The sequence below is a fragment of the Leucoraja erinacea genome, chromosome 25 (genome assembly GCF_028641065.1).
Source record: "Leucoraja erinacea ecotype New England chromosome 25, Leri_hhj_1, whole genome shotgun sequence".
NCBI classification, from domain to species: Eukaryota; Metazoa; Chordata; class Chondrichthyes; order Rajiformes; family Rajidae; genus Leucoraja; species Leucoraja erinaceus.
The window spans coordinates 25,612,937-25,629,457 of record NC_073401.1 but is presented as its reverse complement, the minus strand read 5'-3'; the positions used below and the strand labels follow the sequence as shown (position 1 = coordinate 25,629,457).

Genomic DNA, 16,521 nt, shown 5'->3' with positions numbered 1-16,521 from the left:
CAGGATAGAGGACAGGACAAGAGAGGAGAGGAGAGGAGAGGAGGAGAGAGGACAGGAGAAGAGAGGGAGAGGAGAGGACAGGAGAGGAGAGGAGAGGAGAGGAGGAGAGGGGAGGGGAGGAGAGAGAGGAGAGGACAGGAGAAGAGAGGAGAGGACAGGAGAAGAGAGGAGAGGACAGGAGAAGAGAGGGGAGGAGAGGAAGAGGAGAGAGGGGAGGAGCTGAGAGGAGAGGGGAGGCGCAAGAGGGGAGGAGAGAGGCGTGCGGGGTCCGCCAGCACATCTGGCCGCCGGCACTGCGGCCCCAAACCCGGACAGTCTCTGACCCCGACCCCCGGCCAGCCGACAACCCCTTCCTTCATGTCCACGCCGGGAGACAGCGGCGACAGTGTGACCTGCTGCGATCCAGTCCCACAGTCACGGTGAACAGCGCGTCTCCAGTGTATGTCTCTCTCTCTGTGGTGCACACGGGGATACATTCTCATTCAATGTTGCATTCCTCTCTGTCTGTCTGTCTGTCTGTCTGTCTGTCTGTCTGTCTGTCTGTCTGTCTGACAGCATTTCATTCTGTGACCTCTCTCTGGCAGGATGAGCGGTGCAGTGCTCCCTGAGCCTCTGGAGGTCGGTTACAGCTCTTCGCCGGTGTCTGATGCACTACATGTGGGAGACGATGGCTTCAGGTGAGTGGGTAACTCGGTCTCCGTCTCAAGACCACTCGCCCCCCCCCCCCCCCCTCTCCCTCCCCCCCGTGTAGACACATTGGTGTTGAATACAAAAAAGCTGGAATCAACTCAGCGGGACAGGCAGTGTCTCTGGAGAAAAAGGAATAGGTGGCATCTCGGGTCGAGACCCTTCCCAAGACTGAGCATCAGGGGAGAGGGAAACTAGAGGCATGAAAAGGATTCGCAAATTGGGGGAACAACACTTCGGGCAGCTTACAAACCAGCCTTATGAATCATGATTTCTCTAATGTCAAGTAACCCTTGCATTCCTCTCTCTCTCAGTCCCTCCTTGATGCCCTGCTAGTTTCACGGTTCGCATCCCTTCGTTATCACCTCTTCCCCAGCCAAATAATGGACCATTGTGGGCTCCATCTTTCCATGTTACCTTTGGGTACCTGTACCTTTTCATACCTCTAGTTCCCCCCCCCCCCCCCAACCCCCCCCCCCCCCACCCCCCCCCCCCCCACCCCGCCTCTCAGTCTGAAGAAGGGTCTCGACCCAAAACATCACCTATTCCTTTTCTCCAGAGACACTGCCTGACCCATTGAGTGACTCCAGCATTTTGTGTCTATCTTCAGTATAAACCAGCATCTGCAGTTCCTTCTGAAACATTGGTGTTGTCTTTCATTGAGCGTACGGTATCTCCTCACCAAACCTTCAGTTCACTTCCCAAAGTTTAGTTTAGGTTTAAGAGATACAGCATGGAAACGGGCCCTTCGGCCCACCGAGTCCGTGCCGACCAGCGATCACCCCACACACTAGCACCGTCCTACAGACTAAGGAAACTGTACAATCTTTACCGAAACCAATTAACCTCCAAACCTGCATGTCTTTTGGAGTGTGGGAAGAAACCGGGGCACCCGGAGAAAACCCACGCAGGTCACGGTGAGAACGTGCAAACTCGGTACAGACAGCACCCGTAGTCAGGATCGAACCCATGTCTCTGGCGCTGTGAGGCAGCAACTCTACTGCTGATCAAATGTATTTGAATAATCACTTGATGTTTTCTGTGATTGAGCTGTGTTGTGTAATCCAGCGTTTCCCAACACAGCTGCAATCAGAGGGATTACCAGCAACGTCCCTCTGCATTGCATCTTTCCCAGTGAGTTATTCATTCATCCCCCCCTCTCCCCTCTCAACGCTGCCCAGGCATTTATTTGGAGAGGGCTTGTGTACAAAAACAAGGAAGTAATTCTAAGGCTCCATAAGGCGCTGGTCAGGCCACATTTGTAATATTGTGAGCCATTTTGGGCACCACCATCTCTGAGGAAGGATGTGCTGGCTCTGGAGAGGGTCCAGAGGAGGTTTACAAGAATGATCCCAGGAATGAGTGGGTTGACCCATTATGAGCGTTTGACGGCACTGGGCCTGCACTCGCTGGAGTATAGAAGAATGAAGGGGGGATCCTCATTGCAACGTACAGAATAGTGAAAGGCTTGGATTGAGTGGATGTGGAGAGGATGTTTCCACTAGTGTGAGAGTCTAGGACTAGAGGTCATAGCCTCAGAATTAAAGGACGTTCTTTCAGGAAGGAGATGAGGAGGAATTTCTTTAGTCAGAGGTTGGTGAATCTGTGGAATTCTTTGCCTAGTCAGGGGATATATTTAAGGCAGAGATAGATAGATTCTTGATTAGTACGGGTGTTCAGAGGTTGTGGGGAGAAGGCAGGAGAATGGCGTTAGGAGAGATAGATCAACCGTGAATGAGTGGCGGAGTAGACTTGATGGGCCGAATGGCCTAAATCTACTCTAAATCTCTTATGACCTGTTGATTTTATGACCTGCAGTCACTTCTCCTGCAGGTGCAAGGTCACCTCAGGGGGTAACCTGGTCTCCTTCCATGGCGAAACCACCCCCTTTACCCCCCTCCCCCCCCCCCCCCCCCCCCCCCCCCCCCGCCTTTAGCTCACTCCAGAGGTGTGAAGTCCAGCTCCCCATCCACCTGGTGCCCACTCCTGATCCTGTTCCTCCATCACTTTGTCGCCCAGATCACGTGAAGAGATTTGCAATTCAGCACAGATTTTCACATTAATATACTAAGGTGGATGGAGAGATGATGGGGTGTGAGAGGCAATGAAATGATGGCCATGTGGAATTAGAGTCATGTAGTCATAGAGTGATACAGTGTGGAAATAGGCCCTTCAGCCCAACTTGCCCACACAGGCCAGCATGTCCCAGCTACACTAGTCCCACCTGCCCATGCTTGGTCCATATCCCTCCAAACCTGTCCTATCCATGTACCCGTCTAACTGTTTCTTAAATGTTGGGGTAGTCCCAGCCTCAACTACCTCCTCTGGCAGCTTGTTCCATACACCCACCACCCTATTTGTGAAAATGTCACCCCACAGATTCCTATTAAATCTTTTCCCCCCTTCACCTTAAACCTCCATCCTCTTGTCCTCGATTCACCTACTCTGGGCAAGAGACACTGTACAACTACCTGATCTATTCCTCTCATTCTCAATTCATGTGGCAAAGGGCATGGTGGGTGGAATTCTGTATGAAGTGGTGCAGAATGTAGAAACAAGGAACGGCAGATGCTGGTTTACACAAAAGGATGCAAAGTGCTGGAGTAACTCAATGGGTCAGGCAGCATCTCTGGAGAAAATGGATAGGTGATGTTTCGGGTTAGGCTGAAGAAGGGTCCCGACTGGAAACGTCATCTATCCATGTTCTCCAGAGTTGGTGGGGAATGGAGATTAATGGGGATGTCGCTGTGGCTGGGAGCTTAATGTGGGAGTGGGACAATGGGCCATTACTTACCGAATAGTGAAATAGTGCCTGGATAGAGTGGATATGGAGAGGATGTTTCCACTAGTGGGAGAGACAAGGACCATGATAAAAGGATGTACCTTCAGAAAGGAGACAAAGAGGAATTTCTTTATGAATATGTGGAATTCATTTCCACAGATGGCTGCGGAGGCTAAGTCAATAGATTTGGCAGATTGATAGATTCTTGATTGATACGGGTGCTAAGGGTTACATGGAGAAGGCAGGACAATGGGTTAGAGAGGGAAAGGTAGATCAGCCATGATTGAATAGCGGAGTAGACTTGATGGGCCGAGTGGCCTAATTCTGCTCCTGGAACTTATCACCATGTCATACAACTGGAAGCTTGTGATACCTCTACAGATGCTGCTTGACCTGCTGATTATTTTATTCCTGATTGCGCAAGGATACTAGTTTACAGATACACAGAGTAATTACAAAGGCCATTAGAATACTGGCTTTTGGCCAGATAAATGTTTTCTGAAACAATGAACACTGAGGTCAGGTTGATGTACAAAGGTGGGTCTTATCTCAATGTCCTTGCCTTTGTTTGATTACCTGCATACTACTTATTTGAACTTTGTAGCATCATCATATATCATCTTTGACTGCTATTTCTGCTGGGGAGCTTCATGTTCCAATTTGGGGCTTGGCTGCCATTTTCCTTTAAATTTGTCTTTAGATACTATTCATTCTGAATAAACCACCATGGGAGCATCTACCACGCTTCACCTCATTTTGTGATATCTTTCTGGGCGTTTTGAGTATGAAGGAATAGGCGCTGCACTCACTTCATGTGATAGGAGCAGAATTAGGCCATTCGGCCCATTGAGTCTACTCCGCCATTCAATTAATGGCACTGTCTGTTGTAGTTGCAGGAGATGCAACCTCCTTTTCCAGGCCACAAACACTCAAGGTGAAACAGTGAAGTGCTTCTATCATAGCCATGGCCTGGCTGCTCACATTATGGGTGGCACAGCAGGTAGAGCCACTACATCATAGCGCTAGAGTGCCGGGTTTGATCCTTATCTCGGATGGTGTCTGAGGTCAGGATTGAACCCGAGTCTCTGGAGCTGTGAGGCAGCAACTCTACTGCTGTGCCGCCTCCTCAGATTCTCAGATTCATTTTGCAAAACACTTCCTGCTTTGTGTCAGTGTTGTTGGAAACCTAGATTAAGAACAATGATCAGGTTGGGAGTCATAATGTTTGGTTATTTGTTTACCATTTGTTTAACATGGTGGCCAGGCCACAAGCATAATCAAGTAGGAGATTCAGGGGAAGTTTCTTCCCAGCTGTTATCAGGCAACTGAACCATCCTACCACCAACTGAGCTACTATAGTAGCTCATGACTGAATGGTCATGAGCTACTATCTACTAAGACCCTCGGACTAGCTTTAATCGGACTTTATCTTGCACTAAACGTCATTCCCTTTGTCATGTCTCTGTACACTGTGGGACGGCTCGATTGTAATTATGTATTGCCTTTCCGCTGTCTGGTTAGGCCGTAACAAAAGCTTTTGGCAGTACCCTGGTGCACGTGACAATGAACTAAACTAAACTAGTGTCCTTAAAAATATAATGTAAGCTTTCAGAGCATCCAAAAATATTATACAAAGTGGAATACAAATCCTGTCCGATTCTTATTAAGAATCAAAGCGGCAACAGGTCAATGGTTCTAAATCCATCCTGATCTTGTTCCACGGTGGATCATATGCAGTGGCCTCTTGATTTGTGTACAGGCAACACTAGTTTTTTTTTATTATCCTTCTCCAGATTTAACTTGGAGTCATACAGTGTGGAAACAGGCCCTTCGACCCAATGCCGACACCGACCAACATGTCCCACCTACACTTGCCTGCGCTTGGCCCATATCCCTCTAAACCTGTCCTGTCCATGTAGCTGTCTAATCTCAGTCTCTGATTGCAACCAAGTTGGCTGACATTTCTGGTGCTTTAACATTTTTTAATGTAATTATTAAGTTACTTCAATCGAATTGAATTTCAAAACCAGTTGCCAGAACTTTCTCGAGACAGCGCCAATCGGAAATGACTTCAGAGGACTATTGACTCTTGGAGTGGGTGGGACAGGTATTAGAGGTGGCAGATCCCGGCAGAGGGCTGGGTCAGTGCCATCTGGCCCAACATGGGTCGACTAACATGGAACGTAGACCAGTACAGCACAGGGAAGGACCCTTTGACCCACAATATCTGTGCCCAGCATGATGCCATGTTAAATTGATCTCATCTGTCTGCATATGATCCCTCTATTCCATGTGCCTATCTAAAAGCCTCTTAAGCACCATCATTGTATCTGCGTCCACCACCACCCCTGGCAATGCGTTCCCCGGTCCCCACTACTCTCTGTGTTAAAAAAAAAATTGCCCTGCACATCTCCATTAAACCTTAGGTAGACAAACTTGCTGGAGAAGCTCAGCGGGTGCAGCAGCATCTATGGAGCGAAGGAAATAGGCAACGTTTCAGGCCGAAACTCTTCTTCAGACTTAAACCTTTCCCCTCTCACCTCAGGGCTATGCTCTCTACTGTTAGATTATAAGGTCATAAGGTATAGGAGTAGAATTAGGCCATTTGGCCCGTCAAGTCTACTTTGCAATTCAATCTATCTCTCCCTCCTAACCCCCATTCTCCTGTCTTCTCCCCATAACCTCTGACACCCGTACTAATCAAGATATTCCCACTCTGTGGAAACATGTTCTACCCTGTCCACCCTGTCAGTGCCTCTGATAGTTTTATGTACTTCTCTCAAGTCTCCGACTTTCCAGAGAAAGGGAAAACCTGTTTATATATTGGATTTATACCCGTTGAAATGAGACCATTCTGCCTGTCATAACACAATAATTGTAACCAAATTTGATTTGTAATCAGTATCATCTCATAATTTACATAATAATAGTTACATTAAAATTGTTGCATATATTACATTTAACACTTTTAATGTCTTAATAAAAATAGATTACTGCTTTTATAATCGGCTCAAATTTCCCTGAAACCAACTGCATATGAGAAATACTGAGATAAGCATTTGAACCTCCAGCGATGAGGATTCAGAGCTGGGAAGTGTGTAGTTTAGATACATCGTGGAAACAGGCCCTTCGGCCCATTGAATCCGCACCGACCAGCTATCACCCGTGCCTTAGTTCTGTCATACACACTTTACACAGGTCCCCAATTAACCTACCAACCTGCAGGCCTTTGGGATGTGGGAGGAAACCGGAGCACCCAGAGGAAACCCACGCAGGTCACAGGGAGAAGGTGCAGTTTCCGTACAGGCAGCAGGAAAGGCCAGGATCGAACCTGGATGTGGGATTAAACTATGGTTTATTTTTGGTAGGCATAGACGCGATGGGCTGAATGGCCTTTGTGTGATTGCCATATATTTCTGTGAGTCAGTGATTCTGAAAGCACAGTAAATCAGGATTGAACTGGCTTGGTCAACGTGCGTGGGGTTACTTGGACGTTTCCACGCACCTTCTGTCCTTCTTGGCTCATCACCAGACGGGATGAATTTGCACACCCCAACCGTCAGAGGAAGGCGTCTTCAAATAGACCCACAGACATTCTCTGGGTTGCGTAATGGTTCCGTTCCTGAGAACTATTTGTAAGCCTATCCCTCCCTCAGTCATGAGTGTCGGTTTTCCACAGCTGCCCATATCGTATCGCTCCACATATACTTGCTACCGTTCTTTCATTTCATTGAACCATCCCCCCTACTATGATCCCAAATTAAACTAATACATGGTATCCATTGATTGACGAATACAATGTAACTCTTCTCATTGATGGAATTGAATGGTACAGCATGGAAACAGGCCCTTCGGCCCACCGAGACACAAGTTCTATGTTGTCCCACTTTCTCATCTACTCCCAATTTACCTACAATTTACCCACAGAGACCAATTTACCTACAAACCAACACATCTCTGAGATGTGGGTGGAAACTGGAGCACAGGGTGAATGTGCAAACTCCGCACAGACAGCACCTGGTCAGGATTGGACCCGGGTCTCTGGTGCTGTGAGGGAGAAGCTCTACCACTGTGTCGCCCATAAGCATAATTGCCTATCATGGAGAATGTACAGGCGAATTTGCATAAAGTTAGATTTCTGTATAAGTCAGGACATCTGTCACCTGGGGACTTTCTGAATCCTGTTACTGATCCAACTTCTGTTACTCTAATAATTGAAGTTCCTTAAAATGTCAGTTCAGCCACATTCAGCAGTTTCACTCTGTCCTCACTGAGTTCTTTAACAGCTTTAGTTCAGAGATACAGAGCGGAAACAGGCCCTTCGGCCCATCAAGTCTGCGCTGACCAATGATTCCCGTACACTAGCACCATCCTACACACCAGGGTCAATTTACAATTTTTACTGCCAAATTAACCAACAAACCTGTACATCTTTAGAGTGTGGGAGGAAACCGGTGTATGCTGTTTGTACATTCTCCCCGTGACCTGCATGGTTTTTCTCCGGGATAACCGGTTTCCTTCCACACCCCAAAGATATACGGGTTTGTAGGTTAATGGGCTTGGTATAATTGTAAATTGTCCCTAGTCTGTGTCGGAGTGTGTAAGTGAGCGGGGATCGCAGGTCGGCGTGGACTCGGTGGGCGGAAGGGCCTGTTTCCACCCTGTGTCTCTCAACACACCCGGAGAAAACCCACGTGGTTACGGGAAGAACGCACACACTCCACACAGACAGCACCTGTAGTCAGGATCGAACCCGGGTCTCTGGCCTATTCAAATTAAAGGACTCGCGTTGTTTAAATCCTTATTGTTCTATCAGTGGTCTGCTATGCTGCACCCTGTATCTCTAAACTAAACTACAGTGCCCTCCATAATGTTTGGGACAAAGACCCATCCTTTATTTATTTGCCTCTGTACTCCACAATTTGAGATTTGTAATAGAAAAAACCCCACATGTGGTCAAAGTGCACATTGTCGGATTTTATTAAAGGCTATTTTTATACATTTTGGTTTCACCATGTAGAAATTACAGCAGTGTTTATACATAGTCCCCCCATTTCAGGGCACAATAATAGAAACATAGAAACATAGAAAATAGGTGCAGGAGTAGGCCATTCGGCCCTTCGAGCCTGCACCGCCATTCAATATGATCATGGCTGATCATCCAACTCAGTATCCCGTACCTGCCTTCTCTCCATACCCTCTGATCCCCTTAGCCACAAGGGCCACATCTAACTCCCTCTTAAATATAGCCAATTAACTGGCCTCAACTACCCTCTGTGGCAGAGAGTTCCAGAGATTCACCACTCTTGTTTGGGACACAGCAATTTCATGTAAATGAAAGTAGTCATGTTTAATATTTTGTTGCATATCCTTTGCATGCAATGACTGCTTGAAGTCTGCGATTCATGGACATCACCAGTTGCTGGGGTCTTCTCTGGTGATGATCTACCAGGCCTGTATTGCAGCCATCTTTAGCCTATGCTTGTTTTGAGGGCTAGTTCCCTTCAGTTTTCTCTTCAGCATATAAAAGGCATGCTCAATTGGGTTCAGATCGGGGAATTGACTTGGCCACTCAAGAATTGACCATTCTTTAGCTTTGAAAAACTCCTTTGTTGCTTTAGCAGTATGTTTGGGATCATTGTCTTGCTGTAGAATGAACCGCCGGCCAATGAGTTTTGAGGCATTTGTTTGAACTTGAGCAGATAGGATGTGTCTATACACTTCAGAATTCATTATGCTACCACCAATGAAGATAAGTAGACATACATGCCCAGGCCATAACACCCCCACCACTATGTTTCACAGATGGGGTGGTATGCTTTCGTTCTTGGGCAGTTCCTTCTCTCCTCCATATTTTGGTCTTGCCATCACTCTGATATAAGTTAATCTTCGTCTCATTTGCCCACAAGACATTTTTCCAGAACTGTGGTTGCTCTTTCAAGTACTTCTTGGCAAACTGTAACCTGCACCATCCTATTTTTGCGACTAACCAGTGGTTTGCATCTTGCAGCGTAGCCTCTGTATTTCTGTTCATGAATGTCTATAACAGTTTTATTCTTGTTTCTCAGTCTCATAATGGCTTCTTTGACTTTCATTGGCACAACTCTGGTCCTCATGTTGATAAAAGTTTCCAACGGTGATGGAAAGACTAGGTGCTGAGAGCTCTCTTATACCTGCATTAAGGCGGCATTTAAACACACCTGAGCAATTACAAACACATGTGAAGCCACGTGTCCCAAACATTATGGTGCCCTGAAATGGGGGGGGGGGGGGGGGACTTTGTAAAAACACAACTGTAATTTCTACATGGTGAAACTAAAATGTATAAAAATGGCCTTTATTACAATCTGACAATGTGCACTTTAACCACATGTGATTTTGTCTATTACACATCTTAAATTGTGGAGTACAGAGGCAAATAAATAAATGATGGGTCTTTGTCCCAAACGTTATGGAGGGCACTGTAAGTGTGAATCAGAAGGGGCAGGTCATCTATAATAATAATCTATAATAATCTTATTTATATAGCACATTTTTAGTCAACTTGCATTGACCCCAAAGTGCTTCACATAATTACATTACATTTACACACAGGCAAAGGTGGGTGAAGTGTCTTGCTCCAAGGACACAATAACAGTATGCACTCCAAGCGGGATTCGAACCGGTTACCTTCCGGTCGCCAGCCGAACACTTAGCCCATTGTGCCATCTGTCCTCAACCCAGTTAAGAAGACCCCCACAAGATGCGAGTCATCTCATCAAACACACAGCAGGGCAGCTTCTCCTCATGACGGTGTGTTCCTCAGACCCAATGCAATTTTACACACAATGGCAGAATTGGGTCAAATACTAATGACTGCATATAGGATCAAGATCTCACAGGAACGTTCCAGAATTGTGTTCGGATAGAGACTTTTCTCCAGGAATTAAAAAAAAACCCCCAAAAAACGGCTTTAGGATAAAAGTAATTTTAAATGAAGTACAAATTGGCCAGCTGGCTGCTTGGAATATCTTTCAAGTCGCTGGTATATGAATCTCTAACATTGTGGGCCTGTAACAGGAATGCGCCATTAAATTTATCAAGGTGTGAGTTTAAAATAAAATAGCATTTTTTCCTCTATTGTGGAAAGGCCACAAGTCTTGTCTCGAGTGTACGTCAGGACCATGGGAGAGTGGGAACACTGTCCTGGGCAGTGCTCATTATTCTCCCTCAGTACGACCATTGATTTTAATCTGTACACTTATCTGTGCATAAGGGCGGCACGACCCCAACCTCAACTACCCCCCTCCGGCAACTCATTCCATACACCCACCATCCTCTGTGTGAAAACGTTACCCCTCAGGTTCCTATTAAATATTTTTCCCTTCACCTTAACCCCATGTCCCCTGGTTCTCGATTCACCAACTCTGGGCAAGAGGCATCTGCCTGATCTATTCCTCTCATTATTTTATATCATATTTTCAATCTTGTGTCTGTATTTCCGACGTTGGCTTCCTGTTCTTACACTCTGCACTCATGCCGGGCTCTGTGGCTGAGCTCAAACTTGTTTAAGATCAAATCAAGGGAGTTGTCGCTGTGTTTGGGGCTGCTGATTACTGTCCACCACCAATCAACCACCACCACCTCCAGCATGAAGCCTGGGTTCATCTGACACCAGAGTCAGTGAGATCACATGGCTTGTTTACGCTGCTTTCCGTACTTTAGTAGACAGTCACCGTCTAGTTTCCCAGGGGAATGGTGAACACGGAGGGCTGTTAGTGCTGGGATTTATCTCATCAAGGGTCGAGGTCGGAAGTGGGGAAACGTTTAGTCTGAAGAAGAATCTCAACCCAAAACATCACCCATTCCTTCTCTCCAGAAATGCTGCCTGTCCCGCTGAGGTCCTCCAGCTTTTTGTGTCTATCTTTAGTTTAGTTTAGTTTAGAGATACAGCGGGGGATCAGGCCCTTCGGCCCACTGTGTCGGCACCGACCAGCGATTTCCCCCCGCACTAACACTGGGGACAATTTACATTTCTGCCCAGCCAATTAACCTGCAAACCTGTACGTCTTTGTAGTAGCAAATTATTATCGTAGCAACTTTTACAATATTGATCTGCTTGCAGCGTTGTCAATTATCATTGGGCTCCAGCATCCTGTTGTCACACAGTTTGTGCTGAACAAGTTCACCATGCAATGAATAATTGAAGTGCCATCTGGCCCTGCACAGTAGCAACAACTGTCTGCTCCGTGTGTGTGTGTGGCTGGGGAGAGTTAGCAGGCTGGGGACAAGGGGGAACTTGGCATTTGACAGAGATCAACATCAGTGTCTGGGATCAGTTGGGGAAACCACCCATTGCTCACCAACATTATCTTTCTCAAGGGCCAGCCCCGATTTCACGACCTAATTCACGGCCTCTGCCGAGTTTGCCCTTGACCCATACTCGCAGCATGGTCGTCACGAGGTCGTAGGTAGGTCGTAGCAGGCAGTGATGCTAGTCGCAGGTACTCGTGGCATCAAGTGGGTCGGGGCATTTTTTCTACCATGATGAAAAATGTCCACGAGTAAAAAAGCTCGTGAACTAGGTCGTGAAAGTGGGACAGGCCCTTCAGGCAGCACTACCTAAGACTGGCACGCATTCTAACTGAAGCTTTTGAATAGCCCGGCACTGTTTAGTTTAATTTAGTTTAGAGATACAGAACAGAAACAGACCCTTCGGCCCAACAGGTCGACCAGCGATCCCCGCACATTAACACCCACTAGGGACAATTTTTAAAAAAACATTTACGAAGCCATTTAACCGGCAAACCTGCACGTCTTTGGAATGTGGGAGGAAACAGGGAGAACGTACAAACTCCATACAGACAGCACCCGTACAGACTGCACCCGTAATCGGGATTGAACCCGGGTCTCCGGCGCTGCATTCGCTGTAAGGCAGCAACTCTACCCGCTGCGCCACCATGATCGCCCACTGTGTCTAGCCAGGAGGTCTGTTGCTGCAGAGATACCTGATAAGATGGAAACTGATAATAGTGCCAATGTCAAGTGGTAGAATGGGAGAGGTGGCATTGCGGCACAGCGGCAGAGTAGCTGCCTTGCAGCGCCAGAGACCTGGGTCCGATCCTGACTAAGGGTGCTGTCTGTGTGGAGTTTGCATGTTCTCCCTGTGTGGATTTTCCCCGGGTGCTCCGGTTTCCCTCGAATCCAAAGACGTACAGGTTTGAAGGTTAAATGGCTTTGGTAAAGATTGTAAACCTAGTGTGTAGGGAACCTTTCTTGTCCATGTACATCCCAATGTCTATTAAATGTTAGACACAAAGCAGTGGGGTAAATCAGCATCATGGGTCAGGCAGCATCTCTGGAGAATACATATGAAGAAGGGTCCTGACCCGAAATGTCGCCTATCCTTTCTCTCCTGAGATGCTGCCTGAACTGCTGAGTTACACAAGCACTGTCTGAAGAAGGGTTTCGGCCCGAAACGTTGCCTATTTCACTTCGCTCCATAGATGCTGCTGCACCCGCCGAGTTTCTCCAGCACTTTTGTCTACCTTCGATTTTCCAGCATCTGCAGTTCCTTCTTAAACACGAGTTACACAAGCACTTTGTGTCTATCTTTGGTATAAACCTGCATTTGAAGTTCTTTGTTTCTACCTAGCTTTTAAATGTTTTTATAGTACCTGCCTTAACTACCTCCTGTAGCAGCTCGTTCCATATACCCACCACCCTCTGTGTAAAATCATTGCCCCCATAGGCTCCTATTAAATTTCGCCCCTCTCACCATAAACCTAGAATATATCGTCTGGTTGTTGATTACGTATAAACAGCACGATGGGAGTTGCTTTTAGATTGCACGCTGGACTTTAGACTTTGCTTTAAAGTCAGTAATAAATCCAAGAAACCATTATTGCCTTTGCTCTCTGATTCACCAGGTGTGTTACACCAGTGCAGTCTAATTAGAAGCTAGCAGCAACAATTGTATTTGAATTTGTTATATAAAGATTGATAGTTCTTAATGTGTTTGGAGACTGTTATGATGTTTCTTGCATTACTGGATAGAGTAATTATTGCATTAGAGCAATTATGGATAATATTAGTTTATGTGATGCCATAAGATGTGGGCACGTACAGGTTTGTAGGTTTAAATGACTTGGTAAATGTAAAAAAAACTTGTCCCTAATGGGTGTAAAATGCAGGATTTCTGACGGGGAAATTGGCTTACGGACAGTTCTGAGATACAGAACCCTCACATAACCCAACACTGTTGAGAGGAGCTTATGTGTAGGAAGGAACAGCAGATGCTGGTTTACTTTGAAGATAGACACAACATGCTGGAGTAACTCAGTGGGCCAGGCAGCATCTCTGGAGAGAAGGAATGGGTGACGTTTTGGATCAAGACCCTTCTTCAGTCCCTCCCCCAACCCAAACCTCTCTCCTCTCTACTCAACCCCCTCACCTCCCAACCTCCTCCCCACCCCACTCCTCCCGCCCAATTGGGAATATGGGATAACATAGAACTAGTGCGGACAGGTGATTGAGGGTTGGCGTGGACTCAATGGGCCGAATGGCCTGTTTTCATGCCGTATCTCTGAACTGAAACTGAACAGTTTTTGAGCAGGAGTCCGGTGCCTCAATGCTGACTACAATTCAAACCTGTTGTCCTACAGGTCTCTACGACTAGACCACACTGGGCAATGCACTTCATCTCTTCCTCACTGGTGAACCTTATTAGTTCACAATAAATATCATGATCATATTCCCCACAGCCATCAGGTTATTAAACCCGACATCAAATAAGTTCTGGACAATAACAGTCTATTATTAGTGGGGAACAAGATCATGACACAAATAACAGAACTAACTGGTCAATGAAATGGCCGGTCACGGTGGCGCAGCGGTAGAGTTGCTGCCTTACAGCGAATGCAGCGCCGGAGACCCCGGTTCGATCCCGACTACGGTTGCTGTCTTTACGGAGTTTGTACGTCCTCCCCGTGACCTGCGTGGGTTTTTTCCGACATCTTCAGTTTCCTCCCACACTCCAAAGACGTACAGGGTTTGTAGGTTAATTGGCTTGGCAAATGTAAAAAAATAAAAAATAAAATTGTCCCTAGTGGGTGTAGGATAGTGTTAATGTGCGGGGGTCGCTGGTCGGCGCGGACCTGGTGGGCCGAAGGGCCTGTTTCCGCGCTGAATCTCCAGACTAAACTAAACTGAAAAAAAGAATGAAAAAGGCTTAGGGGCGAATGGGATATATTTGTTTGTGAAGTGTATTCATTTGTCTGGGAAACTCAACACTATATTTATCTTCAGAGAGCTTTCCATAGAACTTATTTATGGTGAGTGTCCTTGATTAATCTGTGCCTTTCTAAACATTTCATCATGTTTTTTCCAAGAAGCTTCCTGGACTCGTGTTATGTGAGCTGGCCTGTAAATAGCTACTCCGTGTGTTTGTTGTTTTTGTAAACGACATTACCAAATTAGCTAACTTTGAGTCTTCCAGTATCATTCCCAATGATCCCAAAGGATTGGAAAACGAGGAGCATACCCTCGATATTTTAGCTCCGTATTTCTCTCAAAAGTCTGGGATATGTTTTATCGGAGGCCTTCAAAAATTATTTTCTGTTTATGATGCTGAACTCCTGAATATATCTGCTCAATTTGATCATTTCCAATATATCACCCCCTCCTTTCCTGCAACGTTTGTGTGTTTAGTGACGAGAAAGGCAGGTTACAAATTAAAACCATGTCTACTCCACACTGGAAAAAGACACAAAGTGCTGGAGTAACTCAGCGGGTCAGGTAGCATCTCTAGTCACTTAACCCGCTGAGTTACTCCAGCACTTTGTGTCTTTTTATTTTTGTAAACCAGCACCTGCATTTCCTTGTCCCCCCCCCTCTACACTGGTTACATTTTTGGGTCTCTAACAGAACTAACATTTCTGTTATCCACCATATATCCATGTGGGTGGCAAGCTGGTAGAGCTGCTGCCTTACAGCGCCATAAATCTGGGTTCGATCCTGACTACGGGTGCTGTCTGAACGGAGTTTGCACGTTCTCCCCGTGACCTGTGTGGGTTTTCTCCGAAATCTTCGTTTTTCCCCCACACTCCAAAGACGTACTAGTTTGTAGGTTAATTGGCTCGGTGTTAATTAAAAAATTGTCCTTCTTGTGTGTAGGGTAGTGTTAATGTGTGGGGATCTCTGGTCGGCATGGACTCGCTGGGCCGAAGGGCCTGTTTCCGTGGGACTGCTGCAAGGCTTGGTGCTGGGGCCGCAACTATTTACAATATATATTAATGATTTAGACGATGGGATTAAAAGTAACACTAGCAAATTTGCAGATGACACAAAGCTGCAATATAATGTAGATAAATGTGAGGTTATCCTTTTTGGCGGTAAGAACAATGAGGCAGATTTTTATCTCAATGGTGTCAGATGAGGAAAAAGGGAAGTGCAACGAGACTTGGGTGTCCTTGTACACCAGCCACTGAAAATAAACATGCAGGTACAGCAGGCAGTGAAGAAAGCTAATGGCATGTTGGCCATAACGAGAGGATTTGAGTATAGGAGTAAAGAGGTCCTTCGGCAGTTGTACAGGGCCCTGGTGAGACCGCATCTGGAGTATTGTGTGCAGTTTTGGTCCCCTAATTTGAGGAAGGACATCCTTGCTATTGAGGGAGTGCAGCGTAGGTTAATGGAGTTAATCCCTGGGATGGTGAGACTGTCATTTGAGGAAAGGGGGAGTTGTTGGGGGAGTCCAGAACCAGCGGCCACAGTCTGAGATGGCCATTTAAAACTGAGATGAGAAAAAACTTTTTCACCTGGAGAGTTGTGAATTTGTGAAATTCTCTGCAACAGAAGGCAGAAGAGGCCAATTCACTGGATACATTTCAAAGAGCTAACAAAATCAAGGGATATGGGGAGAAGGCAGGCACGGGTTACTGATTGTGGATGATCAGCCATGATCCCAATGAATGAATGAATGAATGAATGAATGCTGGCTTGAAGGGCTAAATGGCCGCCTCCTGCGCCTATTTTTTATGTTTCTATGTTTCTATGCTCTGGTTTCCTCTCAC

At 46.3% G+C, this 16,521-nt stretch overlaps 1 protein-coding gene across 3 annotated transcripts in view; it reads left to right on the top strand.

Moving 5' to 3' along the window:
- Window positions 1-210: 210 nt before the first annotated feature.
- inpp5jb (inositol polyphosphate-5-phosphatase Jb) overlaps window positions 211-16,521 on the top strand; it is a 57,924-nt gene continuing 41,613 nt past the window's right edge. For 2 of the 3 annotated variants that reach the window (XM_055655281.1, XM_055655279.1), the window contains exons 1-2: window positions 211-419; window positions 585-677. In XM_055655281.1, coding sequence (XP_055511256.1) covers window positions 358-419; window positions 585-677 — 155 coding nt within the window. In that variant the 5' untranslated portion in view covers window positions 211-357. Of the gene's footprint in view, window positions 440-584; window positions 678-16,521 lie in introns of all 3 variants that reach the window. The other variant, XM_055655280.1, reaches the window with a different exon arrangement.